Below are 15753 nucleotides of genomic sequence, written 5' to 3' on the forward strand. Positions count from 1 at the left end.
GTCATCATAAAGGAAAAAAAATGTCTATATTCAATCTAGACCTCGCTGGTTTCTCTCTTTCGCTCTTGGTATTAACTAGCGGACCAACTCGACATTGAGTTTTGATGTAAGTTTTGCTGATATTTAAGAGGGGCGGAGTCTAACGATCCATCGTTTCCGTCGCCTGGTGTAAATGTTCCAAAAATTCTAAAAATAAACTGTATCGACGCCAATTTTTTAAAATTGAAAATCAATACAGTAGTTTTTTAGGATTTTCAGGAAGATTTACATTAGGAAACGGAAACAATATGATTGTTAGACTCCGCCCCCCTTAAATAAAAAACGGAAGTAAAACCGGAAGTAACTTTTTTTTTACTCTAGAACTCTAACTTCTTCTTCTTCAAGTGCCATCTTCGTTCCGAAGGTTGGCGATCATCAGGGCTATACGTATTTTCGAAACTGCTGACCGAAACAATTCGTTGCTGCTACAGCTATACCATTCCCGTAGATTCTTTAGCCAGGAGTTTCGTCTTCTTCCTATGGACCTTTTTCCTGCTATTTTCCCTTGCATAATTATTCGAAGCAGTTCATATCTTTCGCCTCTTGTAATGTGTCCCAAGTATTGCAGTTTTCGTTTTTTGATCGTAAATATGACTTCCTTTTCTTTATTTATTCTTCTCAAGACCTCGACATTTGTGACTCTCTCGTTCCATGATATTCTCAGGATTCTGCGATACATCCACAGGTCAAATGCCTCTAATTTTTTGGTATCAATCTTTTTCAACGTCCATGACTCCATTCCGCCTTCTTCTGTCTTTCATCATTTCCAAGATTTCTTCTGTCCTCTAATCCCCTTTCTTGCATCTGGTTGTTGTGAGTTTTCTGCGACTTGGTTCGATAATTGCATTTTTAAAGAATTGCCACTGTTCTTCTACATCACCATCAATTGATTCCGGTGTGGATTCTAGGTTTGCTTCTAATTTCTTGTTTCAGTTTTTCTTTGACGTCTTCTGATTCTAATTTTTGTATGTTGAGTTTATCACTTTTGTAGCTTTTATGTATCTTTTTTAAGTGAAGTTGGAATTTTGCTACAAGATGATTGTGGTCAGTCGCCACGTCTGCACCTGGGTACGCTTTCACCGATTGTATTGCGTTTCGGTATCTGTAGTTTATTAAAATATAGTCAATTTGGTTTCTAACGATTTTATCGACCTTGTTAGCTGGCGATTTCCAAGTGTAAAGGCGTCGTTTAGGCAGTTTGAAGAAAGTATTCATTGCCGCAAGATTATGTTCTAGGCAGAATTCTATAAGGCGTTCTCCTCTCTCATTTCGAACACCGAGTCCATATAGTCCTAGAGTAGACTCACATCTTCCTTCTTCAACTTCAAAATCACCCATGATTACTGGTATATCTCTAGATGTTGTATTTTGTAGGGATTTTTGAAGGTCATCGTAAAATTTTTCAATTTCTTCCTCTGTTTTATCGGCGGTAGGCGCATAAATCTGAATAATGTTTAATTTCCCATGTGTTTAATTCTTTCCGATATTGGTATAAAGCCTACAACTGATTTTGCAATTTTTTTACTGACATTAATTGCTACTCCATACCGATGTTGGCTGTCGCTACTACTAGAGTAGAAAAGTCGACCATTGGTTGTATTTAGTTCGCTAGAGTGAAGCCATCTTGTGTCGCTTATTCCCAATATATTGATCTTAAGTCTAAAAACTGCATAGGATAGATTTTATCGTTAAATAATTTTATTAAGAAGAGTAAAAGAGTAATAAATTTTACCGTATTGTTAGTTATTTATTATAAGAGGTTTTTAAAAGGAAATGTGTTATAAACTTATTCCTAGATAAAATCTTGACTACAAACTCATATTTTTCTTTAGTAAACTATATACTTTGACTGGAACACAATACCGAAAGCAATTTCATTATCATTTCATGGTTTCAGGAAGAGTAGAGGTAATCTTTCACCCGTCTTTGAAATTGTGGTTATTTTTACGACTCCTAATTTAAAAAGCAAGCAACCGTGCTGAGTCAAAGCGCATAAAATTTATAGCTCCACAGTAAGATTGCAACTGGATCTAATAAAGGTCACGTGATACCTACGGAATAAAGCTCTTATCTATAATGATTTCATCACGTATCGATTTCACATAAATGCATTTAAGTCTATTGTATGTTTGGAATAATATCCAGCAATGAAACTGTAGCTTCATGAATACTGAAGCCTCGGCATACGCAATGTAGTCAATACTTTCCAGGGTTAGGAATTTTATGACCGTCAATGTCACCGACGAAGTGCTGGCCTGTTTCAAAACATTTTCCGTAACTAAAATGAAAAGAGTTGAGTGTAAGGAAATAGTGCAGTCAGTAGAAATTCTCTGGAAACATATATCTTGTAGAAAGTTGAATTTGTAAATAACGATCTCCAACGATTTATTCTCTTTTCTGTAAACTTTATTTTGCTGCATAATTATACACTCCGAAAAAGTCAACAATAGTAAAAGCAATAATAAAGTTTTTTCCATTAGTTTATATAAAAAGTTATTCATTCGTATATATACGTATTTCCTGTTTACACGAAACGTTTTCGGCTAAGTCGAGTTCACCATTCTTGTTTTGTAATGTGGAATCGTCACAATCCATTCGAATGAGCTGGGGTCTATTTTGTTTTCTGTCGTATACCGTGTGTGACTAAGGCTGACCGTAAGGCTGACTAGATTTGCTTATTTCTTCGACCAAGTTTGTGTTGGCTAATTTGGCCCTAAAAAGAAAATGTCGTGTTGGGAAGATCCCTACATATAGCCTTTCATATGGCATAGCATTGCAGACAATGGAGATAGCAAGCTAATAGGATAATACGAGGATAGATGGCCCACGTATTTAAATTTCATGCTATCTTAAAATGCATTAAAAAATAAAACTTATAATTCACAAAAAAAAATAAGTAAGAAAAACCATCTCTCTCATAGTGTTGAGGTGAGATGGTCCAACAAAAAAAGTGTTTTGGTCAACATGTCACTTTGTTTTGCACCTAACAACACCACAGTGGTGGCAAAAGTTTACAAACTTGGACCAGTAATCGTGAAACCATTTGAATCCTAATGAGCGCTTACCAGGTATTGAATTAACTCGCCAAACCATTAAGAACATTTTCTATTAGCATGGTCGGCTTTTTCTGTGCGACAGATGCTGCACTTGGGTTATTAGTGGTCTGTCTTCCACTGGGAGTGGAATAATGATCTCAAAAAACTATAATTATGAATAACACTCGTTTTTCTCGCTGTGGCAATATTTACATATAGTCCAGTCAGTATCTGTTCTAAAACACCCTCACTTGGGTGAATCCTATATAATTCTAGTATTTTGCTTTAATCGCTTTGAAATGTTATTATAAATGGTAATTTAACTATGCCTAAACTTTAAAAGGTGGGCTACATTTTTTTTAAACAATTTGTGAAAAAAAACTCGGCAGCTATACATTTAAAAAAAAAATTTGTAACGACAAAAAAGTTTTACAATTAAACATTCTATATAAGACAAAATTAATTAATAATTAAAAAAATAATAATTATTGCAAATTAGCAAAAACAGTTTAAGGATCAAAAACAAATGTCTTCTCAATAATTTTTTCAGGTATTTAAGAGCCACATAGAACTTTTAAAATTCTCTCACATGTAAAATCCTTAACATATAAAAAAAATAAATTCTTGAAAAACAGTTATTAATTTTCAAACTTTTGCAGAGCCAACAAAAAAAGTTTGAAATACATGAAGGTTTTTTACGTATAAAACCGTATTTAAGCTGTCAAATAAAAGTCGAATCGTTAACATCATTTGAGTAGGAAAACATAGGGATTTTTTTTAGAACTGTACAATTTTTAAGCTTATAAAAAAAATACAATAATTTATTAAATTAAATTTTCAATTAACATTTTTTTTTCTAAACTTACGCCGAAATTTCACCAAAAGTAGCGTAGTTAAAAAAAACATTGAGATTGGTCAATTAATTCCAAAGTTATAATCGAATAAAGATTTTTGTGAAACTTGGTTAAAATGTTGATTTAAAACTTTAAAACTACAGAAAAATCTACGAGAGGCAGGGGTGAAGATAGCAATTTATTCCACCCGTCTTAAAAATTAAATCAAGAGTTCAAAGCGATAATTAGTTCAAGTTCAATTATCTCAGCTTTTACTGGACCAGTTGTGATCATTTTTTTTAAACTGGGGCCTTGTGAGTAGAAACATTCGAATATTATACTTTTAATAGACTTTAATTATTTAGTTTCCATAATTTTACTTATAAATGAATACTCAATTGCAAAATTACGTCATTTTTCCGTTTTTTTTTGTTTCTTAAGATTACAATATCAATGTTAACTATAGTATTTTTTATCAATTATTTTAAGTTTATTCACTTATTATTATTAAATTCAATAAAAGATTGATTTAATAGATCCCGAATCGACTACTGGTTGTCATTTTCGATCATAACTTCGGTACTACTTGACCAATCTTAATGTTTTTTCTCTTAAAATACGCGTCTTTTGCTAAACTTTTGACATAAGGTTAGAAAAAAAATGTTACTTGAAAATTGAAAAAGTTCTTGCATTTGTTTATTAGCATAAAAATTGTACAGTTGTTTAAAAAATACCTAGGCTCTCCTATTTCACTGATTTCAAATGGTTCTATGGTTCTAATTTACTTGAAAGCTTGAATGACCTTTTATATGCGAAAAAACTTTTAAGTTTAAAATTATTTGTCTTGGCTCTGCCTAAGTAGGAAAATTAACAACTTTTTTTTAAATTTAGATTGCAAAATTATTTTGCAAAGACTACCCAATCGATTGTGCTGAAGTTTTATATAGTGGTTTTTTTATATCTTAAAGATTTTTTGAGATAAACAATGAACTGCTAAAATATGGAGGAATAACACTACGCAAATGGCTCCTAAAATTATTCGTCGATATAATAAATACCGGAGTAGTACCAGCGGAATGGAAGGAAAGTCTCCTGCTACCGATATATACTTAAAAAGGGAGACTCGAGAAATCCTGAAAATTATAGAGGCCTTAGTCTGATCAATAGTACATTAAAATTGTTAACGGCAGTCATAAAAGATAAAATCGAGGAAAAAGCGAACATGACAGATGAACAACAAGGCTTTCGGACGAACCGCAGCACAATAGACGCAATTTTTATTATCAGACAAATAATAGAGAATTCTATTGAATATGGAAAACCAGCATACATGTGCTTTGTAGATTTAAAAAGTGCTTTTGACAGGGTGAAGCGAAATGACATCTTAAATTTATTACAAGCTGAACAAATAGACCATCAGATAATAAGGACAATTAATGAAGTTAACAAGAACAACAAGACCAGAGTTATAATGCCAACAGGGGAAAGAGAATGCATAGAACTAAAAGAAGGAATCCGCCAAGGAGACTCGCTCAGCCCATTGTTATTCAATATGGTGATGAATCAAATAATTCACGAAGTAAGAAAACGACACGGATACCACATGGGAGCACATAAAATCACGATACTCTGCTATGCCGATGATGCAGTACTAATTGCTGATAATGAAGATAACCTACCAAGGCAGCTCCACACCTTCAATATCACAGCAAACAAACTTAATATGAGAATATCAGTAGAAAAAACTAAATGTATAGTGATCAGTAAAGAGCCGCGTAGATACAAGAAAGACGAAACAACAAATCAACAGTTTTGAAATGAAAGTATTAAGATCAATAGCGGGCATATCATTAAGAGACAGACAAACCAACAGAAGTATACGCGAACAATTCAAAATTCAAAATATTAACAGGTAGATAAAAACAAGAAAAAAAAAAACTGGAACGAACATATAAACCGAATGGGACCAGATAGATTAGCGAACATTTGTAAAAACAACAAGCCGTATAGCAGAAGACCCGTTGAAAGGCCGCCAAAAAGGTGAAAAGATAATGTATACTTAACAACGACTGAAACAAAATAAGAGGCAGACAAACAGGAGTAATCCTAGTCACGTGAAGATGAAGAAGAAGTTTTTTTGTTTTAATTTTGAAAGTTGTATGTGGCTCCTACATACCTAAAAAAATTATCCAAAAAGCATGGATTTTTGACCCTTTTTAAATCGTTTTTGCTAATTTTCAATAATAGTAATTGTTGTTTGGATTTGCAATCAATTTTGTTTTAAGTAAACTTATCACGGGTCAATTTTAGTTGATCAACAAAAGTTGAATGAAAACTCTAGCGAGAACCTGTCTTTTAACACAATTGATCAACTTTTTGGTTGACCAAGAAAAGTTTGACCCAGTCAAACTTTTATCGTTCAAGTGATGAATCACCACAATTTTTTTTAAGTTGAAGCTTGTCTTGAAATGTGTGAACTAGGCAATCAACATTGGTTGACTCTGAAAGCTGTTGGGGATCACATGCGTTTCTGTTATTTCTGTGTTTTCAGCTTCTGACTATCAATATTAATCTCCAGCAATTTCAAACACATAGAGAAAGAATATTCATCTTATCTCATTTGAAATTATTTACACTGCATACAGTGTAGGGAGAATTCGCTCATCTGATATAGTTACTAGAGCTGTAGAAGTTCTCATAGACTTGAAATAGACTCTTTCATCACTTACTTTGGTTCAAAAAATTGTATACTTTGTCTTTATATCACATTGTATATTGCTATACATACTTCTGACTTATTTGGAATTGTATTTTTAGGTAATCGGTATACGGATGCAAGTGCTGCAAATAAATAAGCTGTAACTTCTTTTTCTTCTTCTTCCTTCTTGTATGTAGGCTTTAAAGCCTGTTTCTTCTTCAATATTAGCCTCCTAAATTGTTTAAATTATCGCACCCTCTTTTTCTTGGTCTGCCAATATTTCTTCGTCCATTTTGTGACTTATCTCGTGCTATTCGTACTATACTATCCTCTGCCATTCTACGTTCGTTCCACTCCTGTTTCCGTTTTGTTACCCATCTATTTAGCTCTTCTTATGTTTTCGGTTTTCTTTCTATCCAACAGCCTTTTCCCTGATATTCGTCGCAGTATTTTTATCTCTGTTGTTTCTAGTAGTCGTCGTTTTAGATGTGTCAGGTCTCCGCCGTGTATGTTAATATAGGTCTAATTGCTGCTTTATAGATTCTTGTTTTTGTGTCTTGTCTTCCAGATTGTGTCATTAAGAGATTCCGCCGCTTTACTTGCTTTTAAGCTTTGTTGTAGTACTTTTTCTTCAACATCTTCGTAACTAGTTATATCTATTCCAAGATATCTAAACCTTGCTTCCTGCTTTATTATTTTCCTATCAATTTCGATTTTACATCGTAGTGGGTATTTAGATGTTGTCATACAATTGGTTTTTTCTGCTAATATTATCATATTGTATTTCTTGGCTTTTGTATTGAAGATGTGTGTTAATCTTTGGAGGTCGTCTTCTATCTCGGCGATTATTGCAGCGTCGTCTGCATAACATAATATTTGAATTCCTTTGTTCCCCATTCTGTAGCCATGTCATTTATGTACTGCTTGTTTTATTTCGTCCATTATTATATTTAAGAGAAGTGGGCTTAGCGAGTCACCCTGTCTCACTCCGCTTTATACTGGTATACACTGTGTTAGTTTTTTATTTATCTTTGCTTGTATTTGATTATGGAAGTAGCTGTTTTCGATGGTTTGTATAATATTGATTGGTATGTTTCTTTTGTACAGTAGGTGTAAGACGTGTTCGACTTGGATGCGATCGGAAGCCTTTGTCAGGTCTATAAAACATAGATATGCTGGTTTATTTTACTCGATGGCCTTTTCTGTGATTTGTCTCAGTACAAATACGGCGTCTACGCAGTTTTATAAGTTTTGTCATCTCTAGGGTTATACTTTCTCCTCCGTGTTTTAGGAGCTCGTTGATTATTCCGTCTGGTTCTGGAGACTTTCAATTTTTGTGTAAATTTATGGCTATTTCTACTTCCTGAAAACTGATTTCTATTTCATGTCTTAATTCAGGTACGTTTTTGTGTTGACTAATATTTTCCTTTCCTTTAAACAGTTCTGCCAGGTATCTTTCCCATTCGTTTGCTGGTATGTTATTGTATTCCTTCAATTCTGCCATTTCTTTCCGTTGGTTTCTTATGAATCTCCACATTTGTTTTTGTATACCGTAGAAGTCGCTTTCCATCCTTTTTGTAAGCAGTTACTAAATATCTTAAAGCAACTTGCAGCTTTAATTTTGACAATATTGCTAATTGCATCTCTGCACTTTTGACAGCAGCTCGTTGAATTTTTCTTCGAACATTGTTAAATGGTTTATATTATATAGTTTTCTTTATATTCTAAGCCCCTTGTGCAATGTTTCTGATGCTCCCAATCTATTTCTTGTTAGACTCCATTGCCTCTCCCAAAAACATTGTTCTTTATGACTTTTGTTTATATTATTAACAATTCTTATCAGTTCTTAAAAAAAAAACTGCAACAATTTGTACACATTCACGCAGAACGTCATTTGACGTCATTTTTAGAATGACCGTCGATTTAATTTTGGAAAATGAAGGAAATTTTGTATTTAGCAGTGTTGCCATGTCCTCATAGTAAATCGCGAAATAGCATGCGGTATAATATTAATTCATTTAATTAAACATGGAAAACATAAAGTGGTAAAATAACGATAAAAATAATATATAATCACTATAAATACTAAAGGTAGAAAGTGATAGAAAAGGATAAGTACATTTCCTTAAAATTAAAATCTGCTGAACATATGTTGCAATCTGACAACTAGTGTTTTGAAGGTTTTGACACTATTGCCAAATTTATCTACTAATCTACCAAAGGGCAATTACAAATTTTTTTTCTAATAACTAACTGCAACTATGTGTATCGTGTATTTGAGGCATAAAACATACATAATAAGTGTTTTACTGAAGTTCCTTTGTGGCTTACTAGGTATAGATAAAATCCGAATGACAACAATGCTTGGAATAGGCCTAAACCTTAGGCCTAGGTCCTTAAAAGTCTGGACAAGCCTAAAGTTTTATTCACCATCATAAAAGAAACTTGAAGATTTTGAACGGTTATAAAAATAATAAAATACTTAATAAATACAATAACTAATGAAATCTATTTTCATTGGGTGTTACTTGTGGTTTTATCTTTTACCAAATGGTCTAACAAAACTCATGTCTAAATAATTTTTTTGTAAGCCACGAGTAGCTATGTTCGCGCAAAAGCTTTCTTAACAATCGTTCTAGACGGATTATTACCGAGTAGAATTAAATTTGTCCAAAATGCAAACAAAATTTATGAAATTACCTTCATCGGTAATGACCGTAATAAACCGTTGAACAAAATACGACTTCAGCTAGTCGATTCTTAATGGCGGGTATCGCGTAATACGTCAATAAGGCAAAAGCACGCATATGCACATACTAAAAGTATTATAACCTTTGCATTTATGCTGCCATAAATTATAGTTTAACGATTCTGTGCAGTTGTTTCAGCATTTTACAGCATTATATCTCTCGGTTGTGTTTTACAAAAAATTTTCACACTTTATTCTCATATTGGTTTATTTGTAAGTTTGGTTGGAAGCCGTGGGTTGAGTGCTTTTGTATATGGATACCTTTTTTTGTCACGGAGAATTAAATAATTGCTACTTTTGTTTCATTGTCACGGACTGAGTTCACAACGTTGTGAAGGTTATAAAAGTACACTGCTAAAAATTTGTACTTCAATCCTCAGATTCATTAACATAGAAATTCTTCGAGATTAAAGAATACTTATGTATTCAGATTTTGATTTTTTTTAACTAAGCCGATTACAGTAAATACTATACAATACAGTAAACTATAAACATTAGTTGGGCCGCCGAAAAGATAAAATTATCACGTGAACAGATTTATTAATTTCTTTTTAGCACACCCATCTACGATAAAGACCAACTTAGTATTATAATGAAAAGTAGAGTTATAACCTTGTCATATCCTGAGTATAGAACATCTGGTCTCACAAAACACACGGAACATTCTGAACAGACATATTTTTAATGTCTCAAACGTCAAAACAACCGATCCAATAGAGGTCTCAACAAAAAACCAACGAACGGTTTGCCACCCTATACCATATAATCCAGGCTTAATATATAGACTGCTAATTACATTTAGAGAAGTATCTAATATAAAAATTAGAACAAAAAATATAAAAACGTCATCGAAGTTACTGACTTCATCTGCAACAAAATACAAATAATGTTTAGAAAGCTGCACTACTTACCTTTAAAACACATTGTGATATTTGTTGACAGGACAATCTAATCAAAAGATATCGAATTTTTACCGTCGAGTTGATACAAACTGTATTTTGTCGCTTCGCTGTAACGATCGCTTCAACCGTTATTTCTGAGAGAACGGTTCATTTTACATGAAAAGCACTAATAAAGATTTTTATTCAAAATTATCTTAGGAACATTATTTGAAACAATTCTTTACCGCATACAGATTTTGGTAAATCGATGTTTTCCGTGTTTGCATCCACCTACAAGGGGACGTTTTGGGGAAGCCGCATAAGTAGGAGTGGTGGACTTTTTTGCTTTTTTTTTTCGGGTCCCAAAACTGACATTATCGACAATTATATTATTGACAAATTTCTAACGACTGGACTATTACACAAAAACGTTGTTTAAAATCATAGTTTTTGCCAGTGAAGCAAGAATTACGTCGTTGTCGTCAAACATCTTTAAAGAAATTGAAAGATATTCTCCAAGAATCGATGCACAACGTGAATGTGCACCTATGAATCGGTAGTGCCACGCGACTTTTACTGGCCTTGCCGCTCCTTGTCGATCTGCATAATGTTAATGCACCTTTATATAGATAGATAGAATATAAAATTATAATCTTCAGTATTATTATATATATAATACCTATGGCCAGAAAGATGCGTCCCAAAGAACTTATCTAGTAGTTCATGATCAAAACGTCCTTCACTGTTTTTTAATAGTCACATTTTTTAATAATACAATGTGCTTACATTAGATCGCACTTTTTCCCCATATTGTAGATTCACGCAACATTGATAATTTTTTAAAATTCAATTTATTTTTCAGCTTTTCGAGAAATACCATCCCTATTAGCGGCAGCAAGGTGAGATTCATTTTACGTTGATATTGTAGATTTCTATATCCGTAGATATAATCATACTCACTTCTAAATTTAGCATTATTCCAGATATTAGAGTTATATTTAATTTTTGCAGTTTATGCTATAATCTGCGTATGTGATTTTATATATAATTCAATATATTTCGATAGTTTTATCTAAGATCCAAAAGATAAAAGTATTATTGCCAATAATATGTTATTTATTTAAAAACAACAATCACATCAACGGGGTTATTATAAGAAAAGCGGAGATCTGTGAAAAAATGACTAAATTTGGATGTGAGATATAATTGACTTCTCTTTTCTCTTAAATAGGTCGGCAACATTTATTAATAAAGAAATTTAAATATTTAAAAATTACTAAACATATCGATTTTTTTCTACTTTCCTTGCTTATAATTTTAAAACCATTCATTTTGGAGCAAAGTCGTAATGCAATAAGTATATGGCTGGTTAAAAATGTTTTAATTTATTATTCTTGCTGCAAAATAGCAATAAACACAAAAAAGAGGGGGAAATGAGGCTTATTATTCAACGTTTTTCAACCAGATGCATTGCACTTAAGACCTTCATAATTTGTCTGGAAAACATTTATAACATAATAAAATAGCCCACTAAATTTCATTAACATGGCTTTAATAAAGTAGTTATTTAAAAGTAGTAGTAAGACTATAATTAAATATATATCACCGGATTGATTCACACAGATTGGCTCAAATCCATCTTTGTCGCAATACCTAAAAAACACAATGCGAGAAAATGCTCAGAATATCGATTAATTAGCCTAATGAACCACACTCTTAAAATTTTCCTAATAATACATCACAACAGAATTAGACGCAAATGCGAAGAAGATCTCGAAGATACCCAATTTCCTTTTAGAAATGCTATGGGAACCAGGGAGGCACTTTTTGCGCTTAATATCCTATTACAAAAATACCGTGACCACCTAAAAAAAAAGTGTATTTGCATGTTGCGTGGATTTCGAAAAGGCATTCAATAAAGTACAGCATGTAAAATTAATGCAAATACTTAAAAATATCGGAAATAGATGAAAAGGATATTCGTGTCATTAAAAATTTGTACTAGAGTCAAACTGCTATCGTAAAAATTGAAGATAACTACACCGATGAAATCTCCATACAACGAGGAGTCAGATAAGGTTGCATTTTGTCGCCAACATTGTTAAATGTTACTCGGACCGGCTATTTAAAAAGGCACTTAAGAGACAACCATACGGAATAAAAATCAACGGGAAACTACTTAATGTGATTAGATATGCAGACGATACAGTAATTCTGTCAGATGATATTCAAGGTCTCCAAATTCTGCTTGATCGTATTCACGAACTAGGAGAGGAAATTGACATTAAAATAAACTCAAACAAAACCAAATTTCTAGTGTTTAGTCGTGACCCACATCCCGATGCAAAGCTTCAATTAAATGGAGTCCAAGTTAAAAAAGTTCACAAAATGACATATTTGAGAACTGTGATAACGTACCAACTACATCCAGACATAGAAATAAAACGTAGAACAGCAATGACTAAAACTACTTTTATAAAAATGAAGTCATTTCTTTGAATTAATCATCTCAGTTTAGAACTAAGACAAAGAATGGTTAAGTGCTATGTTTGGTCCGTACTTGTATATAGTGCAGAAGTGTGGACGCTCAAAGTATCGATCATGAACAAATTTGAAGCATTGGAAATGTGGGTTCATAGACGAATGCTGAAGATACCTTGGACAGCAAGGAAAACTAAGGAAGAAGTACTAAGGAGCGTCAACAAAGATAGAGAGCTGCTAAAGACTATTAAACATATTAAATGTCTTATCTGGGATATATAGTAAGGGGAAGTCGATACAAAATATTACAACTGATCCTTAAAGGCAAAATAGAGGGCCGTAGAGGTGTAGGAAGGAAACGGGTTTCTTGGTTGAGGAACATATTGCAGAAGATCGAGAAGCCTTCGCAATGGTAATCGCCAACGTCGGATAATTCTGATATGGCACGCGAAGAAGCAGATTTAATAGATAATAATTTTGCAATCTAATTTAAAAACAAATTGAATTTGTTTAAGATCTTGAATTAATTTTAAAAGCTTTAAGAATTGAAATCGGATTACTTGGACGACCTTAAGAATGTTTTAAAATTATAAATAATTTTTAGGCTTATAAACAAGTAGGTTATCTCGGTAATCATTAGCTTAAATTAAATTCAGAAAACGGCGCTAAAAAAATCGGCAAGCCGTAGTGGAGATACAACCAATCAAAATTGACCGGCAGATGTGACCAAGTTATAAACAATAGGATGATAATCTTTAAACCGTTACCTTTTTCGTTCGAAACTCATTCTCGATAAAAAATTTTAAGAAATTTATACCATAATATTTTAATAACAAAACCATCGGTATTGCGCGTGAAAAATACCAAAAAAAAATTATGTTAACGGAAATTGAATTTCAAATGTAAGGTACCTTACGTAGCAACAAAACAGTAGAAACAAAAAATACTCGTGAAATGGACCTTACGTAGTAGAGGAAGACCACCTACACGTTGGGCTGACGATCAGGCGTATCACTAAAAATTGGTATCAAAGAGCACAAAATCCTAAAGAATGGAGGAGTTTAAACACGTTCACGCCGCTACCAGATACATGGGTCTGGTATAAACTTTACGTTCAACCGGCACTGAAATTTGGAGATCTTGCGCTAGCGCCGACAACGATAAAATGGCTAATTATGAACTAAATATTATATTATAGGTACCTACGGAATCGTCATGATGTGCTTTATATTTTAGTTCTGTTTTAAGTTACCAGATGCCAGCACCTGGTAACGTCCCACAAAGAAATTGTTTACGCTATGGGATTTACCAGAACTCCGTATCTGGTTATTAGTGTTATAGTAAACATTGTACAAAACTGTTGTTTTTTTATTAAAATCCATAAAAATGTCGTCTAGAGGCGAAAAAATGGTTAAAATGGTGCTAAACAAGCACCAAAATGCTTGGATACAACCTGAAAGTGAATCTGATAGTGATCCATTTAAAAACTTGTCTGATGAAGATTCTGAATAACTTCCTAGTGAAGATAGCGACAATTCTGATGGGGACGAATCCATATATTTGAACGAAGAAGTATCCAGTGATCTAGAAACTGATAATTATGGATCGGAAAAAGAAATTGGTAAGAAGAAAAATGAATCTTATAATTTGATGCGGAGGAAGATGTATGGACTGACATTCAGGAAACAGATAAATTAGATTTTGATGAATATCCTACAGATTCTAAAATAAATATTCAATGTGAAAATATGAGCCCGTTGGATATTTTTTGTCTATTTGTCACAGATGAAATTTTGGAATTAATTGTTCAAGAAACCAATAGATATGCAGAACAAGAAATTGGTGTACATAGTATCAAACAAAAATCTAACAGTAAGTGGGTTCCGACTAATAAAGAAGAAATTAAAAAATTCTTTAGTATCGTGATCTGCATGGGATTCGTGAAGGTCCCTAATATTCGATTATATTGGTCCAAAAATGACCTTTATAACAATAAGTTTATCCCCTCAGTTATGACTAGGGACAGATTTTTGTTAATTCTACGGTATCTACATTTTCAAAATAACGACGGTATACTAGAAAGCATCGATAAATTATACAAAATCAGACATGTTTTAGACTTACTTAATGACAGATTTATGAAAATCATGACTCCAGGACTGAATGTAGTCATAGACGAAAGTATGGTACCATGGCGTGGTCGTTTGAGTATGCGGCAATATATAAAAAACAAACGCCATAAATATGGCGTTAAATTATATAAACTATGTACCGTCAGTGGATATACATATAAAGTGATGGTTTACTGTGGAAAAGAAAACAATATGATAAACAAAAGCCATTCTCAGAAAGTTGTGCTGACCTTAATGAATAGCTTGTTAGATGCCCGACGAACTTTATATGCTGATAACTTTTATTTGGGCATTCCTCTTGCAAAAGATCTATTAGATCTCCAAACTTTTTATTGTGGGACTCTTAGAAGCAATCGGAAAGGTATTCCAAAGGGAATAGTTAAAAAAAACTAAAGAAAAATGAAATAATTGGCATCAAAAATAAGGACAATATAAAGGTAATCCGTTGGCAAGACAAGAGATCGGTATTAATGTTATCCAGTAAACCTGAGATACCCTAAACTTCTGCACTACTGGCAAGAAAAAGAGATCAAAACCAAGGGAGGAACCAGTGAAATATATTTTTAAACCGCAAGTTATCCAAGATTACAACAAAGCTAAAAAAGGTGTAGATTACAGTGACCAAATGGGAGCTTATTATTCTTCCTTACGAAAAGGTCTTAAGTGGTATCGTAAGGTAGTCTTCGAACTAATCTTGGGTGCTACAATAATCAACAGCTGGATTATCTATAATAAAACAAACATCGAAAAAAAGATACCAATGCTAACATTTCGTGAACAGTTAGCATTACAACTTTCAAATCAAAATGAGTGTATTTCTGAAACCAACTTATCAAAACGAAAACATTGTCTGCAACGAGAAGAAGGTCCTGGTAGAAAACGTAGACGAAATTGTGTTGATTGTT

General features: G+C 32.9%; 1 protein-coding gene across 2 annotated transcripts in view; it reads left to right on the plus strand.

Moving 5' to 3' along the window:
- Nucleotides 1–15753, plus strand: part of dsx (transcription factor doublesex) — a 620621-nt gene that overhangs the window by 491092 nt on the left and 113776 nt on the right. For both annotated transcript variants that reach the window (XM_072532995.1, XM_072532996.1), the window contains exon 4: nucleotides 11098–11134. In XM_072532995.1, the coding sequence (XP_072389096.1) occupies nucleotides 11098–11134 (37 nt within the window). The remainder of the gene's footprint in view (nucleotides 1–11097; nucleotides 11135–15753) is intronic.

The sequence above is a fragment of the Diabrotica undecimpunctata genome, chromosome 5 (genome assembly GCF_040954645.1).
Source record: "Diabrotica undecimpunctata isolate CICGRU chromosome 5, icDiaUnde3, whole genome shotgun sequence".
NCBI lineage: Eukaryota > Metazoa > Arthropoda > Insecta > Coleoptera > Chrysomelidae > Diabrotica > Diabrotica undecimpunctata.